The sequence below is a fragment of the Bombus impatiens genome, unplaced genomic scaffold (genome assembly GCF_000188095.3).
Source record: "Bombus impatiens unplaced genomic scaffold, BIMP_2.2 scf_0582, whole genome shotgun sequence".
NCBI classification, from domain to species: domain Eukaryota; kingdom Metazoa; phylum Arthropoda; class Insecta; order Hymenoptera; family Apidae; genus Bombus; species Bombus impatiens.
The window spans coordinates 345,821-363,940 of record NT_177001.1 but is presented as its reverse complement, the minus strand read 5'-3'; the positions used below and the strand labels follow the sequence as shown (position 1 = coordinate 363,940).

At 33.1% G+C, this 18,120-nt stretch overlaps 1 protein-coding gene across 6 annotated transcripts in view; it reads left to right on the top strand.

Moving 5' to 3' along the window:
• The window catches only part of LOC100749922 (growth hormone secretagogue receptor type 1), a 74,279-nt gene that overhangs the window by 44,420 nt on the left and 11,739 nt on the right, over positions 1-18,120 (top strand). For all 6 annotated transcript variants that reach the window (XM_033322304.1, XM_033322303.1, XM_003491670.4 and 3 more), the window contains 2 exons: positions 15,008-15,116; positions 17,620-17,691. In XM_033322304.1, coding sequence (XP_033178195.1) covers positions 15,008-15,116; positions 17,620-17,691 — 181 coding nt within the window. The remainder of the gene's footprint in view (positions 1-15,007; positions 15,117-17,619; positions 17,692-18,120) is intronic.

Sequence of the window (18,120 nt, the reverse complement as noted above, 5' to 3'; positions counted from 1 at the left end):
CGCGAATTGGCAGCAGGCCGATGTCTTTCAGAATACAATTTTTTACCGCGATATTCATTCGGTTTTATTAAAAGTACAATTTTATTATAGCTTTCCAGAGTGATTTCTAAATGATCTCCATTTCCATCAGTATCATATTGCTATCTCAATAAAAGACGATTTTTCGTTAGAACCGTCTGCATGATTTTACTGACGAAAAGTTCAAAAAACTTCTAACTTGATAGTTATAATAATATGCATATAATGACGATCTCTCGTCGTCGCATATAACAACTTTCGAAATAAATTACAAGTTGCTTGTCGTGGATGAAATGCTGAGCTAATTTATTCTAAGAGTGGCTCTTATACCGCTCGAAACTTGCCAAGATATCGAACTTGCACGACCAATGAGTTTCGGGTTTGTTACGCGTATTTACCATGCTTGTCGTTACCGCTTGCCGTTGAATATATTTGAGATAATCAGAATCGTTGTATGCAACGAACATTCCATCGACATTGCCTCGCACACCGCCAAAATCAACTTACGCGATTGAACTTTAATTGTTGTAAACCCTAGCAATAGGTAAATAACTTTAAGACAATAGGACGTGGTTTTCCTATTATTTTAAAATTGTCTGATTTTCTATAGCCGTTTCTACTATATCTCATTTTAGTTTCTATTATAATCAAGAGAATAAATTAAATAAATCAGTTAGCAATAAACAGTTGCCAGCATGTTTACTATGTTTTATTTTTGTTTTGTTTATAGTCGGGAGAATTTCTAATAATTCGATAAATTAGTCAACGGTAAATAACGAATAACGTCGGTGAATGAACGAATGGCTAGAGAACTAATTTAGTGGAAAGCGTCGATTGCGTCAGTTTCGTTAAATTCGCTCAGTTATCTCGTCGACCATGGGGTTGTACTAACATAGTCGACGAATCAGAGACCCGATAGAGCCCGCTTTTTCATTATCTATTTAGGTTAGACCACTTCGTAATCAGGAATCCTTGGAAACCCGCCTTAACTTGCATCGGGAACGTTTCACCTGACGTTTTACAAATCAGAAGATTGTTAGCCAATACTACTACAATATTTTGGGTTGGCAACTAAGTGATTGCGGAATTTGTTATTAGGTGGTAATGTCAAAATCCGGTGGTTTTGACATTACCACCTAATAACAAATTCCGCAATCACTTAGTTGCCAACCCAATAATATACTACAATCGCAATTTCGTCTCGTCGATCTCTTCCCAAAAAGTTCCGCAATGAATAGAAAGTTATTTTTATCGCGAGTTGAGAAAGCTAAACCTTCATTTATCCATAGTAGGGGAAATCTGGTTTTCAATAGTTCTTCTGACAATTTTTTATTGTTTCGTAAAAACCGCCCCAAAATCTCATTTTTAGGGTTAAATCTTTATAAATATTATTTTTTCCTTTTTTCAGTGAAATTTATGCAATTAAATATCAAAGCTTCGAACTTATTTCTTATACGCTTGTAATTACAGTATCTTGATCGTTTACGTAAGCGATGAAATTTATGCAAATATTGCGTTGGCAACTAAGTGATTGCGGATTTTATCAATGCCAGCTAATGACACAATCCGCAATCACTTAGTTGCCAACGCAATATTTTAAATAATCATAGCATTGTAGTTGCCTAGATAAAAGATTCACAAGATGATATCTCAAGAATGTAATGGCTAGTCCACTCGTCGTTAGAGATCGTAAAGTGTCTTCGATTATTGAAGAACAAATGGTTCGTATCCAATGCTTTCAACGAAATTACGTTTCGAGATTAGCGAACACGGACGCTAATTGACAACAAAGCAAGCTCGGTACATATACACGGACATATATAGGATGGTGTGTAATTCAATACACGATACAAATAGGTTACGCAAGATTCTATAACTTAAAAACAGTTGAAATTATGCTGGTCGTCTGGAAAGTTCCGGTCGTACAGTTATTCGTTCTTTTTACTTTTTATCGTTTCTTCCAATGAAACGTAGCCCTCGTTTCTTTTTACAACTTGCCTCTATCTTTCTAGTAACTTTATTGTATTATTCATTATGTCATTTCTGTTGTTTTCTGTTTTCGTATAGATAAGTTTCACTTAATTGTGTCGTACAGTTTCTGCTTTTTATCTTTTCTTCCGATGGAACGTTTTCATTTCTTTTTACGACTTCCTTCAATTTATTTTTTTTTTTTTTTTTTAGGAACTACTTTCTTTTTTCTTTTTGGATGAAACGTTATAAAGATTTCTGTTTTTCTAAATGTAGCTTCTACTGTTTAAAGTAAATATAGTTTAGATGTGATTTTTATCTACTTTTCGTCTTTTGTTAATTTTTATTTTTTTATAATTTTCATCTTATTTTCTGTTTTATCTATTTTTCGGCTTCATAGCCCGGAAAAAGCACTTGGCTTACACGTTTCTTACTCTCACTCAGCCCATACTTTATTTAGATTCACAGACCCATACTCATCCTCACTCTCATCCCAAACGCACATGTTTCATCTTCTGTCTAATGCGTAAACATGCAGAATACGACCGTGTAACATGCAAAAGCGAGCACAACGTGATTCCTTGTAGAAAAACAAGAAAAAGATATGTAATAAACCTTTTTCATTCTCGACTTTAGAATTAAGAATAAAGAAAGAAAGAATTTAGAATTAGGAGATAAAATAGAATTTTTCAGAAGACGCTTTGTGTCGCAAAAAAATAAATTTGAAAATTTGTCATACGCGTATACTGTTTCTCCATCCCTTTTTTTTTCGAGGTCTACTCCTGTTTTCAGCGAAAAGAACGGCGAGATAACGTTGTTTCAGAAAGTTCACTATTTCCCTAACCACTCGTTGCCTTGCCAAATGAAATGTTTAGCACTCGTTAATTATAACGTTGCTCGTTATATTCTTCGTTTCAATCAAACTACTTCATTATTAATTTAACTGTTTTCAACTGAATTATTTGTTTAATCTATGTTTTACCGAGTCGCTTGTATTATAATTTGATTACGGCTCGAACACAGCGTCATTTTAAATTTTAAGCAAAATTCGTTACATTACTATTGAGTTGGCAATTAAGCGATTGCGGATTTTATCAATACCACCTAATGACAAAATCCGCAATCATTTAGTTGCCAAGCCAGGTCAATTTTTAACTAAACATCTTCAAACTTTATTTCCATCAAAATGAAAAGCTCAAACGGACAAATTTCATTCTACATTTTCGATTAATTTTCTCACATAGAACTTTTGCTCCTGCTTAGTCCAGAATTAGCCACGTTCGAGTATATTTGACAAATTTCCAACTCGATTTTGTCGAAAACTAAGCTTAGACTGAAAAAATTGTATTCTCTATTTTTTTTCTATTTTTCTACAAAGAATCACGTGGTGTCCGCTTTTACGTGTTATTCGGTTGCATTCTCTGTATATCTTCGTTTTTTTAACCTATACATAACCTATACATAACCTATACATAACCTATACACTGTCCTATACATAAGCTATACACTATATCACCTATCTTTGATTTACTTGTTAGTTCACTATCTATATTTTCATGCTTTTTCTAAAACACTTAACCAGCTTTTACTATATCTGTTAATAAACTATATTTCTATGAAATTAATTGCTATTAATAATTCCCCTGTTAAAAACACTGGAACCTAATCTAGGTAGTCGCCTCTGGCCACTTGCTTCGCCTTTCTTCTCCAGATATTCTGCCTTTCCCACTCTTCCTACATATCCCTTTCCTAATTCATTAATTCCTTTCGCCATTTCCTTCATTCCTGCCTTGCTATAAACCGCTAAAATATTTCATTCATCCTCACCTATCCTCAATTTTTCCTTCCACTGAGACTTATAAATGCAAGATCTTTGTCCTGGTTCAAGACTCGCGCAATGTTCCAGAAAACCAATTTTGTCAGCACCTTTACTTTTATTTACCTTTTCTTGTATCTTTTATTAACACGAACTTTCTTTTTTCAACTTCCTCTGGTTTTTTTGTATTAACTTCAGTGCATCGTTTATTATACTACTTAGGTTGAGCTACTTATTTTTCTATAAATAAATCACAGTTAATCGCAGCAGCGTTTTATAGATTTAGGTCAATTTTTAGGAACAAGCTGGCAGTTAATTGTCTGACCTGCTAGTCCACTTTGGTTTCACGGTTTGTACGATAAAAGTCGTTTGTCATTGGTTTCAAAACGCAATTAGTATCGTTAGTATGCGTGTGCCTTCTGTTTCTAGAAAATTGAATTTTAATACAATTACAGTTTAATTTTCTAAAGGCTCCATCCTGTGTTTTAATCACTTTGACTGCCATAGTACGTATAGATAGAAACTATTCGGTTCATTTGCTGCTATTAGAACAGAATTCAAATTTAATATTCTGAATAATTCACGGTACCTTTTGTTCATAAACAGATTATAAAGGTTCATCGGACTAATTTCATATCTCGCTACTAATATGGCTTTGAAAAGGCCACATAACTTTCTGTCTGTTCCAAAGATTCCGAAAAATTGTACGAATATAAAAATGTTCTAGGGCATTCATTATCGCGTTTAATTATTTCAAATTCCATTAGTAAAATATCCCATTGTTAATGTGGCTTCTAGAGAGAATTATAATTTTTTATAATTTGTACTCGTTTTTCCACTTCGTGACTCGTAATAAGCAAATGATAGATATGTATAATTTCTAAAAAATCTTACAGTTTATTACGTTTTCTGGAGACACGCCAAAGTATTTTACTAAAATTCAAATGAATTTTCTACAAACATATATCTAAAGGATGTTCATTATCTCTTCTTAATTAAATTATATAATATTTTTAATTATATAATTATATAATATTTTACCCCTTCCGGAGGTGCTGCAAATTTTACTAAATAAATTTTTAATCAAATTCTACTAACTAAATTTTTCATAGACATTAATTAATAAATTTGATATAAATACTACTACATAAATTTCATACAAATTTTACTACGTAGATTTCAAATAAACTTTATAATAAATGATATCTTAGCTTCTCCGAATGTAACTTCCAATTTTACTAAATAAATTCCAAACAAATTTTACTATTCGCCTCTACTCTTAAAGCATTTTAACTTCATCTCTGCTACCAACATGGCTTCCATAAAGTCGTGTTGACCCATCTTTGTCGAAGACATCGATTACACATAAAGTAACCTAAAATAGCTTGCTCAAAAATAACAGGAGGCATTGCAGCAAACTAGAAGCAGAAAATACGTAACCGGATATAAAGATAACTAGTTCGATGTTCGATTTTAAGTTCAAAATTCCAAAGTGCCATTGCCTCTACATTGAGTTGAGCTATTCTGGCCATGTACCCTGGCAGAAACTGCGATACCAAAATGCTGACGCTCTGTAGTAGATGCTATTGGGTTGGCAGCTAAGTGATTGCGGATTTTGTCGTTAGGTGATATTGACAAAATCCGCAGTCACTTAGTTGCCAACCCAATATATACCTTACACATTCCTTCGCAGCGTTTCAACTTAAATATTTCATAACGTGCAGCAAATTATCGTTTCTCGAGTTATCATTTAACGAATCGTTCGCAGAGTTAGTTGCCCAGTTTTACTCCTTTTGTGGCTGATTTCGCGAAATCGCAAGGATTTCAGCGGTAAGAAAACAGTTCTAGTTTCGTATAATTTGAATGAACTGAAAGAAAATATTATTTAAAAGTCAAGTGTTTAATTGTCAATGTGTAAAAAATACTCATAATGTACATTTATATTAGAATGCAGATTTCGTGGGGAAATTATTTTTTGTTGATGAAATCATTGCCAGATAAATAATATGTCGTGAGCGTTCCATCACTACGGTCAGAATTCATGAAACAATATCTGGCTATTGAAGACGGGAAGATCGAAGTTTAAAAATTCACGGAAAATTTGACGTTTCAAAATAATAAACATCGAAGATCATTTTAATACGGATAATCGAACGAAACATTTAATAAAAATCCGACAGCGATGAAATAATATTATTCAATTTATATAACAATCTCCGTTTTAATTGAGATGGTTCATTATCTTTAAAAAAAGAAATTCTTACTAATTTTTGCCGAACGATAAATTGCAATAGAGCGCGAGGGGAAAATAAGAACAGACGAGACTGAAAAGATGTAGACATTCTCGCGGAGACGCCTTTACGGAGGAATTTCCATTTGAATGTAAAACTCTACAAGGGTAAGCCTGTTCCGCGTAAAGGCTAACCCCGAAGGAAATTGTTTCCCCAGTGTCAGACAGCAGGTATAATTTGTTAGCCTTGTTTCGTTACTTCTTCGTTGCGCTTGGGGATATTTACGAGGGATCAGTTTGAAACAGTCCTGCTGGAAACACTTTTGTCTTCATCGATCATCGAGAACGATCGACCTCGCGATGGAACCACCTGTTTCACTTCGAATTACTTTAGGTCGAGAATCCATTAAATTGCTACCATCGAGGATTTTCTTACGATAATTTCAGAGGTTGTATTTTAACGCTCTTTAAGCAAAAACGCTCTTTAAATGGATAATTGACGACACGATATTTATCGATACACCACACGATATTTCGATATTTTAGATATTTGAGTTTCGAATATATTTCAATATTCGATATATAATATTACAATTCGATGATGGAATGTTTAAATTTTGAATGCTTCGATTTCGTTTAATTTTGAGTTTTTGAATCTTCTGGACGCTTCGATTTTGAACGCTGAATTTCGAATCATTGAATTTCGAACGCTGCAATTTCCGTCATTCCAATTCTGACTCTTTCAATATATAATATTTTAATTTTGAATCAAATATAATCAAAATTTCATTGAGAAACGTCCATCGAATCATTCGCTTCCAATATGACATAGATAACATTTTGAAATCCTCCAGTATCTCGCTATTAAACTATGTTTTAACGAACAAAATTTAATTCCCAGTTTCTGAACCGCCCAGAAACCAGTTGCACCAACTTTTAACGAGATCAATTTATTATGGTAATTATTTATTTACAAACTGGTAAACATTAATAGTTAACGATAATAAGGATAGAGAACAAAAGAGAGCAACGGTGTTCATTTTGCCAGAATTGAAACTATAAACGTAAACGTAATTCAATCGAAGAGTTTAATCTACTAACGCATAGAAAAGGGAACAGGAAAATCCTTTGTTTTCTGCGAGAACGTAATAGAGTGATATTTGCAATTAGAAACTTTTCTGTTGCATTTTCTACAATTTTGATGCATACTGAGATTAAAAATTGCGGACATAAGGGGAAAAAATTAATTTATTCAATTATGTTAAACACTTGTTTATTGTGGTATGTATTTTTTCAAATGATATATTTATGTATTATGTTTCGCTATATATTACTATATTGCAATGAAATTCCTTAAATTCCTAAAATTTGAACGAAAGACAGGCTTTTAAACTCTTAGGTACGGCGCGCCACTATAGTGGCACACTTTACCGACACATTCGCTCACCGTTTGAACTAAATGATCTTTTTCATTTGTCTTGCTTCACGTTTGTCTTACCTCGGAACGTTTTATAACAGTGTTAGGAATATACAGACAGAACATATAGCCTTTGTTTTTGATACGTCAGTGTCAGATATCAATTGTTGCTTTTTATTAAAACAAACCATTATTAGATGCTCTTTTTAACATGTCGATTCGTATCCTTATAATTTTGTAGAATTTTCAACCTCCAAATGTCGCTTCAAAATAGAAAACTAAGAACAATTTGACAGACACCATCGCGCTATGAGTGTGAAAATTGTGACGTGGTTCTATGTGTCGTACCGTGCTTTAACATGTGTCACACTCGATTGTATTATTAATTGTTAAAATAAATTATTAAAGTTAAAGTATATGCATCATATCTTTAAAAAAAATTATAATTTAGTTATCAAAAACTTCATTATCAAAAACAGCATTATGTTACACATTGCAGTGCTGTATCGTTTACGCGTAATTCGCGTCAAACTCTGCCTTACAGAGAAACAGCTCCGCGTCAAATTCAGCCGTAAACTAAAAGCTTAAAGACGAGACAAGTAAAGAAAATTAATGGTTTAAAAATTACGCAAATTAAAGAACGAGCTAAGCAATTTTTTAATCCCTTAAGAGAAGGTATACGTGGAAATAATGCAGGATGCGTTTCCTTTGACGATTCGTCAGTCTCAAATCCTTTAGCGTCCTTCTCACGTACTATCAGTTTTCTCTCGAATGTATTACCGTTTTCATTAGCAAAAAGGTTTCTTTGAAATGTCACGTCTGCTGGTCCTACTCTTCAACGACAAATCTAATTTCACTTGCAGTGGAAAACGCCGTAGGAGCGTCCCTTTAAATTCATAATACACATACTATGTTCGCTTGTACATATTTCTCTGTTTGTCAGACATCTGTTAGTTTCAGTTTCAGATTTGTCATTTCAACAAAGACGAATTTAAATTTTGTGCTTTTTGATGAATTTAAATTTCTAGAACCACGCGGTATAAACTCTCGTTACAAAAGTCTATCAGTCTTTACTTATCAGTCAGTCCATCCTCTAGTTGCAAAATTTCTTCATGTGACAATATCTATGTTTGTTTAAAATTTACTACTATTATTATCATTACTATTTATTTTTGCTTCCTTTTAGTTAAGCAGTTGAAACCTCATCATGTTTATATCTATATAAACAAAGAATCTTTTCAGTAGCGTTATTTTTTCCTACATTGTTATTTTTTATTATTATTATTTTTACAATTTCTACAATTATTTCCTACATTGCTTCGTAATCAAAGTACTCGGTGAAACTTTCCGATCTTCCGTAAAATGGTCGTTCGACGTAATGTGAACGTGACGATCTTCGCATGTCCCACAGATTAACTATGCAACCGGTGCCAACTAACGATAAGGCGAATGCAGAGAAAATCGACCCAAAGAATAAATTTCAGCGATAAAATCTGCGAACGATGGCTAATTAAATAAGCTTCTCCGAGATCTGCTGTTCTATTTGTTTTGTGAAGGCCTTGAGGACTTGCCTGAACAAGGCTATGGCAAAATGGACGAAAAGGGCACGCGTTAGCAAACGACACACTCGGCTCGAGCTCGATGCGATGGACAAGGTTGATGGCTGGCTGAAACGAGCGGCTCAACTTCTACCTCCCGCTAGGAATTACCGTTGCTCTTAGAGGCTAAGGCATTTAATGCTACGCCCGGCATAACACCTCCTTGTCCTGCCGCTTTCTATCCAATTCTCTTTAACCTTCGTGGCAGGAAATAGAATGGAAAAGGCGCCGCCGATTCCCACCGCCGGATCCTCTTGGCGATACTCTCGTCTCTTTGACAGAAACGCTGAAAAAGTGGCTTGAACTTTCAGAAAATTACTGGAAATTTTGGGAACATTTTAACTAGACCCAACAAATTCTCATCAGCTGTTTCGTTAGCCTGACGAATACACAGTGTTGGTTATAAATATTGCAACAATACGTTTCTTATTGCACTTGGCGCATTTAGTAATTTTATTGATTTTAAACAACAGATTTATATACAATTATACAATAATCTTAGAAACTAACGCGATAATAGAACTGATAGAGGTTTGAAGTAGCTCATAGTTTTTGGAACAATTAATCTTTTACATATAAAAGTAACACATTTCAACATTTCTTAAGACCTGACCAATGAGATCTTCGTCCGTACGAGTAAAAATTCTTAAAATATAACCAACGAATTTTGTAATTATTTTCATAACTTTTCGCTTCAGCCAAATCCGTCTGCCCAAATGAATATAATTAAACGTATAGAACGAAATTTACATCGAATATGGAAATTCTAATTTATTAGTGTTGCTCCCCAAATCATTGGTATTTTATTGACACGTGCTTCGTGACGAGAATACCCGTCAATTGTAGGACAAAATTTCCCGGAAAACAAACCTCTTGCTATCAAATACTGGACTCGAACTAGGCGGAGCGATAATAAAAAATACGACGATCCGTCTTAAGCCGCGCGTTTCTTATCGGGCGCAGGTTTCACGGGCGAAACAACGAAACATGTTTCGTTAACGAGGACTGATAAGAACTTCATGGGGGGAAATGTGAAAAAGAAAATTCGTGGTTGCATATTAGAATAAAATTACTTTTGCATTTATGAGAATTTTTAGGAATATTCACGGGGGACTATTTTGACAATTATGGAATTTTGAAGAAAAAAGAATCTTTAAATTCTTCAACTGTATTTGAAAAATCATACTTCAAGGTACAAATTCGTCGAAAATAAGGAATCTTTCAATTCTTCTAACTTTCTTTGAAAATTCTTAATTGAAAGTATAACCTTATTTCCAATTATTGGAAATGAAACACACCGTACAATATTTATATTCGTTTTATATTTTGTATTTTCTTCTTTCTTGCTTTTATAGACGCTTAGAGCTCACGCTGGAAGTAACTGAAGTTTGTTTGAAATTTTTAGAAATCCATAATTCAACATCGAACGTCCGTTCGATTCCAATTTGACCGTAACCGAAGTGTGTTCTCTGTTTACGCCAGATACTCATAAATAACAAAATAACAACAAAATGGAACGCTGACAGATACAACGAATCGTTTTATTAACTGTGAAAGAATAAATAACGAAGGGAGTTTCGGTTAATCGTTGATAAATTATTGAAAGCAAATAATTCTTCGGTGTGCTGTTCATTGTCAATTCGAAAGCCCGATAATTGCAAATCAATGCTTCCAGTTCATTTCTCGACCATCGCTATTCGTTCGTTGTAATGTAAATGTCGTACGCGTAATTGCATTAATGCACTGTACGACGTTGATCGTTTAAATAATTACAAATGCTCATATTACGCTCGTCACGTCGTTAACCATTGGAAAATGTCACTGTATAAATTTGTGTATTTTATATACTTTAACATCTCTTTCTTCTTTACATCAAAAATATTTTCTAGTATTTTTGGAAAAAGTATCTTTTCGTCTTTCTTCTGGAAGCGTACATTTTTTCGCATTAAGTATTCTTTTTACAATATTTTTCACAGTAACTCGCTCTCTGTTTCCTTTTTTCCGACGAAAAATATCTTTCACCTTTGTTTCCTTTCCCTTTCGTACGAGTATCAGTGTAAGGACAGTCTCATTAACGAGATAGGAAACAAAGACAAAATGGTCGTGCGTGAATCCTGAAACTATTGGGTTGGCAACTAAATGATTGCGGATTTTGTCATTAGGTGGTATTGGCAAAATCCGCAATCACTTAGTTGCCAATCCAATAGACATTATGCAGGCGAGTTCGCATGTTCGATAAGACCTCGCATTTGATATACGACTACAACGACAACGATAAAGATCGTGGTAACCTTTGAAATACTCACGTTGCTACACGACTCCGTTTATTCTTCGTTCGCGTACAGCGATATTTCGTTCCCCTTTTACAAAGCGTTTACTATGTTAACTACGAAAAGTGGACTATTTTCAATCTACCTGTCGACTTGGAATTATTCAAAGAAATTCTTCTTCAAAAAATTGTATATTTATATTCGATCATTTTACACACTTCACAACATACCTAATCCATTGTAAGAACTAATTTTGTAAACATAAGAGGTTGGTTCACAGATTCGATTTAACGAATAAAACCATCATCACTTAAAATGGTAATTCTACTACTATACTACTACTACTACTCTACTATACTATTATATTAAAATAGTAATTCCACTGTATACCACGATTTTTCATGCTCTTATAAATAATTATAAATCTGACAAAAAATAAATTTACAACTCGTCATTGACGAAACATTTAATTTTCTAACAGTCATAAAGAAAGTACGAGAATTATCCATTCTCGCGTCGACGTTTCTATTTTTAATGAAACAATTAAACGCAGTATTTTAATCGATGCGTTCTGTTAATTACATCGTGCGGAGTCGTGAATCTAAATTATATTCAGTAGAAAAAAATTAGCTAGACGGATGTAAATTAAAGAGTATGTTTAATAATAAAACCAAAATGCAATTTAAAAGGTGGGTGAAATTGAAACAAAGTAGAGCGCTGTTCAGTTTCTTCTCTTTCCACATGCGCTGCGTTGGTAGATTTTCCAAGCATTGGAAGTTGCAGAGCTGGTTCTACCGCTTCGTTTGACCGGAAGTCGTCCAATCTTGAAGGGGCATTTCCTGTTGCGCGAGGAGAAATGCTCAGCGCATTATTATCGTTCTGTGCACGTTCGAAAATGACTTGCACGAGGAAAAAAAAGAAGGAAAAATCTGACGGGATTCGAATATACATCTCTTTCTCGTTAGTTTATTTTCCTTCGTAGAGAATTTTCACGGCAATTGCAGTGATTTGTTGGAAACTCGTGCAGAAATTCGACGGAATGAAATGAAACCACTTTCACATATCGCATTGAAGATTGTACAGCGTGATCGTAAAGTAAACGAGTAAATATGAATCTGAAGATACGATTATCTGTTTCGATAGTCGTGCAATTCGTTGCTGTTTTTAAAATTTTATACAAAATATTCCAAAGATTGATAATAGTAAATTGTACAATGTCGAAACTGTGGATTTAAATATATTTAAAAGAAGGGCAAATTGTGATCCGCGTGATTTGTGATCTTTTAAACATAATACAGGCTGTTTGGAAAACGAGTGACTTTATTTTATCTCTGAATAGCATTAGGGATATTCGATGTCTTAGTTAAAATAATATCTATTTTCAAATAAATTATTTTGTGTTAGTAACTGGATACGTTCCAGAAAGTCAAATTACATAATTCAGTGTTGCAGATGCTCTACAAATATCACTAAAACGCATAAAGAATTAAAAATAACGGTGGCCGGTACAAGGCAAAATAATAATATGGGGACTGAATTCTTCTTGCGACGATTGTGTTTACGAACGCAACGTCGACAAGAACAAATATTTGGAAACCAAAGTGGATCAATGCTCCAGAATGACTCATAATTTCCTATGGCTTATGCGTTTGCCAAGCTTCCGGAATCTTTGACGGTGCTATTATTGGAAACTTTTTTCTAATTTCGTCTCGTAAACTTCGATCCAGCCCTCCAAAACTCTCCAATTTCAGAAACAAATTTATTAGAACCGGAGAAAAGTTTGTTTTAAAAAATTTATTTTCTACCTTTTTTAAAGAAAAAAAATTAATGCAATCGAGGAAGTGGAATTGCCGAAGAGAAATGTTTTATTATTATTTAAAACTAGATTAGTTGTAAAAACGATTATTCTTCGCAATGATTACAACTAACATTACGATGAAATTAAAGTAAAAAAATTTGCGTGGTATGAGATTCCACTCTATGATAACCATTGATGATTCAAATCGTGAAATATGTTTTAAAACATTGAAAGACCGTGTCTTTTAAAGTTATATTTAAATCGAATAAAAATTATTCAGAGTTATATTAAAAAATTGAAAGTTAGGTACCATAATGAAGCATAAAGGAATAATTGTTATGCAACAATTATAAATATATGTATGGCTATAATAATCTGAAACACGTAGTACGCTTTAAATAGCAAAATAAATTGCCAGAGGAGTTGTCGAGTAAAAAGTAAAGGGGTAACGGCTTGGAGGACTTTATGTCCCTAATAGAATGCTTCCTGTTTCGTTGTGGATATATTCACCGAAAAAACACGGCGACTTCCAGGAAACAGTACAAGGACAAAATTACTCAGCCGATTCTGGACTCCGTGGATATAGAGTAAATGGAAGAAAGGTATACAGAAAATAATAGCATCCAGAGCTTCGTACCAGTTTATTGCGACACCCTGATTGTCGAGCAAGCTTCCTTTCCGCAACCATAAATCTCTAATCGTAAATCTCGTTCCCGGCTGTTCAACGGGAAAATTGACCCTTCAACTTTTGAAACCCGTTGCAGTTATGTCAGAAGAGAGGATGAAGCTGAATATATCGAATATCTGGGAATAAACTTCGTTAATTATATGTGAAACACCGTCTTAAGTTACGGTTCATTAATAATAATTAAACAGTCCACATTATATGCATGAAAGAAAAGCTTAAAGTGATTTTCGGGTTCAGTGGCAGCTCAGTTTTAAATGTTTAAATTATATTAAATATATTTATTATTATTAATATTTATATATTACATATTAACCATATTTTATATATTATTATCTATTACTATTTATACATATTTATTATTATTATAGATATATTTATATTATATATTAAGTATATTTGAAAATATATTTTAACATGAAATCGAGAATTGGGTTAAATCTCGTTAATCATACATGAAAGTTTCTCTTTGAGTTACCCGTTATATAAAATACATGTTTCGATAATAATAGGTATTTCTTTAAAAGAGAAACTTGACCCGACTTTCGTGTCCAAAGTTCCTGTTTAATTTTGAACATTTAGATTGAAATATTAAAATATCTGGCATTTATTTGTTCAGTCACGAAATTCCGTCAATTATTTATTCTTTGATCAAATTACAAATTACAACGACAAACGAGATGGCATTTCTAGCACGTCAAATTAAATTTCAGAAATATTCAACACACAATAATCACATTTACAATAAGATCCGTTTATTTGCATGGACAATTGTATTAATATGTTGAATATATGTACATACGATACGAATGTATAGCATAAACTCGAGCATTGCAAATATCAACAGCCAATCAAATTGCTTCTGTAGTCAGCTGATCGATCAATCAGTAGAATATCCCAGCCAGTAATCGGACCAGCCTCTCCTAACCTCTCTAAAAGTAGTCAACCTCAGTCATTTAGCATTAGTACATAAAGTATTTAATTATTTATTAATTCATAAATTATTCTATATTATAATTAGATTACGGATGTCTAAGCAAATTGATATTTTTATGAACAATACCAACGAACAAGACTTACGAACAAAGTGAAATATTTTTGTATTATTTCTTAATATTTCTTAATTATTTTATATTTTTCCTCTGTAATCTTCGATTAACAATAATTTGAGTAATTCTCTGCTAATAGCAAATTTTTCCTATTTCAGGTAAAGCGGTACCATTTGTAGAATTGACTGTGGCACACGCTTCGGTTCTAACGATCTTGGCGATCAGTTTCGAGCGGTATTATGCAATTTGCGAGCCCCTACGGGTTGGGTAAGTAAAGGAAATATTTTATAGAGCACTATCTCACAAGTAAACACGTAGCATCTTTCTGTGTGCTTTCGACAAATACAGAGACAATTGGTTTTGAAATAGTTACGAAACCGGTCACGAACCGTGTGGCGCTCCCAAGTAAACAAAATACTAACTTAAAGCTTGAATCGTAGCGAGTATATTACGTTCTCTGTAACCAGGAAAGTATCAATTTGAAAAATTTGTCAAAGTGAGTTTGCAGGTTTAATACTTATCGAGTGGAGCGCTGATGAAATATAGCTTAAGTATGAGTCAACGTGTATACTTTATACACATATATAAAATATATATATATTATATGTAAATTCTATAGAATTCAAACTACCCGCCAACCCACATTTTTACTTCTGTTTTGTTTTACCGGCAGTCAGTTTAATGAATAGGTTAGATCACGAGAGATGAACGGTAATTTAGGACTTAGAAAATCGATTCTCGATTTTCCAGGTAAAATTTCTAGTAGATTTGTTATTACCTGTTATTGTATATAATTTAATTTATTCCTAAAATAAACTTGATTTTCCAAAACCGATCGTCTTTTTTAGCCTCAGGATTTACGTTATTATATACAGTGATTGGTACAAGCGGAAAGAGGGTGATTCTATGCAAAAAAAGAAATCGAAAATATGAAATAAAAATTTTTCATTTGAGGCTTTGTTTTCGAGAAAATCGACTTTGAATTTTCGCTCGGTACGCGTGCACTTTATCATGTCTCGATATAACGGATCTCACTGTAGATCGTTGTCTCGATGGAAAAATTAAAAAAAAAATTTATTTTTAATTTTTATTATATATTTTCGACTTCTGTTTTCGCGTAGAATCACCCCCTTTCCGCTTGTACCACCAGTTACCAACCACCCTGTATATGAATATACTACGAAATACATCGGCTCACGAAAGTATTCGAACACTTGCATATAGAAACCTGTTATGTGCTATATCATGTGCTGTACAATACGTGGTGACAAGTTTCAAATTAGGTCAATATGAACCGTTTATTTTGGAAACGGTGTAAGTCCATGTTTTGAAAAAATTGAGAAAACGAAAAATTTTTTTATACAATTTCTAATTTATATCTTAAAAAATTCGTTTATTCCAATCAATTGAGATTTTGTTAGTAATTGTCATTGCATAATCGTTTATTTTGAAAGTGGTGTAAATCCATTTCTTGTAAACTGTACTTTATCCAAGTAATCCGGGCACCAATAATCAAAAACAAATGATTGCGAATGTTATCCTAACTTCTGTATCTGGCATAATATTGCATGTACGGATGTGGAAAAGTTGTTCAAATGCAATTCAGTAATATACTGATAAATTATTATTACATTCCTTGATTAATTATTACATCGTTTAATTAAATTGTTATAATTAAAGGTAATTATTATTACATTTAAACTATTATTAAACTGTTAATAATCTTACATTTATATCGTATCGAAGTACAAACCTAAAACTGAAGGAAGTATTACATATTGTTGTTATCTTCCTTACTTTTCTCATTAAATAATTTTGGATTAACATTAGAATCTAATAGTTATACGGATATTTACTGGAATCTGACATAATAATATTATGATAATTTAAATTTATTTAGTTATATTCTATTTATTTTCAAATATCACACATATAAATATTAAATAACAAAAATTTAATGAATTACACAATTCTTTAATTTTAGAAGTTGTATAAGTCCATTCGTGACCCTGAAAAAGATATTGATCTAATTAATTTCAAAAAGAACCATTTGTTAAATTTTGAATTTAATTTTGGTTAAATTTTTTTGATTTTTTATTAAAATCGAATTTATATTTACTTAATACGTAGAAACTTAGACAAACTGAGTTTACTTTGCTTACTAACCTTTATCAGAATTTTTCAATCGATGGGAACACGTACACTTCGATATTTCGAAACAAAGGGAAATGGACTTACACCACTCCCAAAATAAACGGCCCATATAATCACGATAATCGATTCTCGTTATAATGGCAATGAAATTTCAAAATTTATACACACAATATATACATATATTGTATACCTGTGTTTAGTCGCGTATTCGTCCGTTTATATAAAAATATGCCACGGTAAAAGTCCCACGCTGCATGTTCTATCCAATTCTTTTCTGATACAATAATACTCACGTTCCGAAACAGACACTGTGAAATTCAATCGACAGGAAACTAACCAAACATTCGATCTATCGAAATTCCACCAACGAACGAAAGCGACGACTCTGTTAAAAACAAAAGTACGTTACTCTCCTATCTCTTGGTGAAACGTATCTGTCGAAATCATTCATCCCTTTGAAGTAGTGAATTGATGCAGAACTCGTGCGTGACTAACCGTGTGCGACACCGTGTCAGTTACGGTTCCCACTTATTTATTTTTCAAATCAAACCAAAAATAATAGTTACTTTTTAAACCTTTACGAAAACAGGAATTGACGAAAGGTATTTTTACATAGGTATATGTGCACGAAGGCCAGAGCGACGTTTCTTTGCTTCGTCGCGTGGGTTGCGGCGGCGCTTTGCACCAGGTGAGACAAATAAAAAGAAACATCGAATTGTTACTTCGCACTTTTCTTTTATCCGCTTTCTTCGCTGTTGACGCATACCATGCTTTCATTCGCTTCTCAATTCTTGCACTTCTTCTTCTTCCACTTCTTTATTTTTCTTTCGCTATCTCTTTGTTCCTCTCCATTCTTTTTTTCATTCGCCCTTGATGCTGCATTTCTATGTAACGGAAATATCCAGAATATTGCAGTCTGTTCATTCGAGAGAAACACTTGGAATGTCAGGCCTCTTCTTTCTCCATGAATTTAATATTGTACAGTTTGAAACTTTGAAGTGGCATTCATAAACTTCGTGCAAAGGCAATTAAACGCAAACTCGTTTTTCTGTTTTTATTGACTGCGTTTGTCGTATATTTCAGTTGGAACTACTTAATATCGCGATATTTCGAAGTT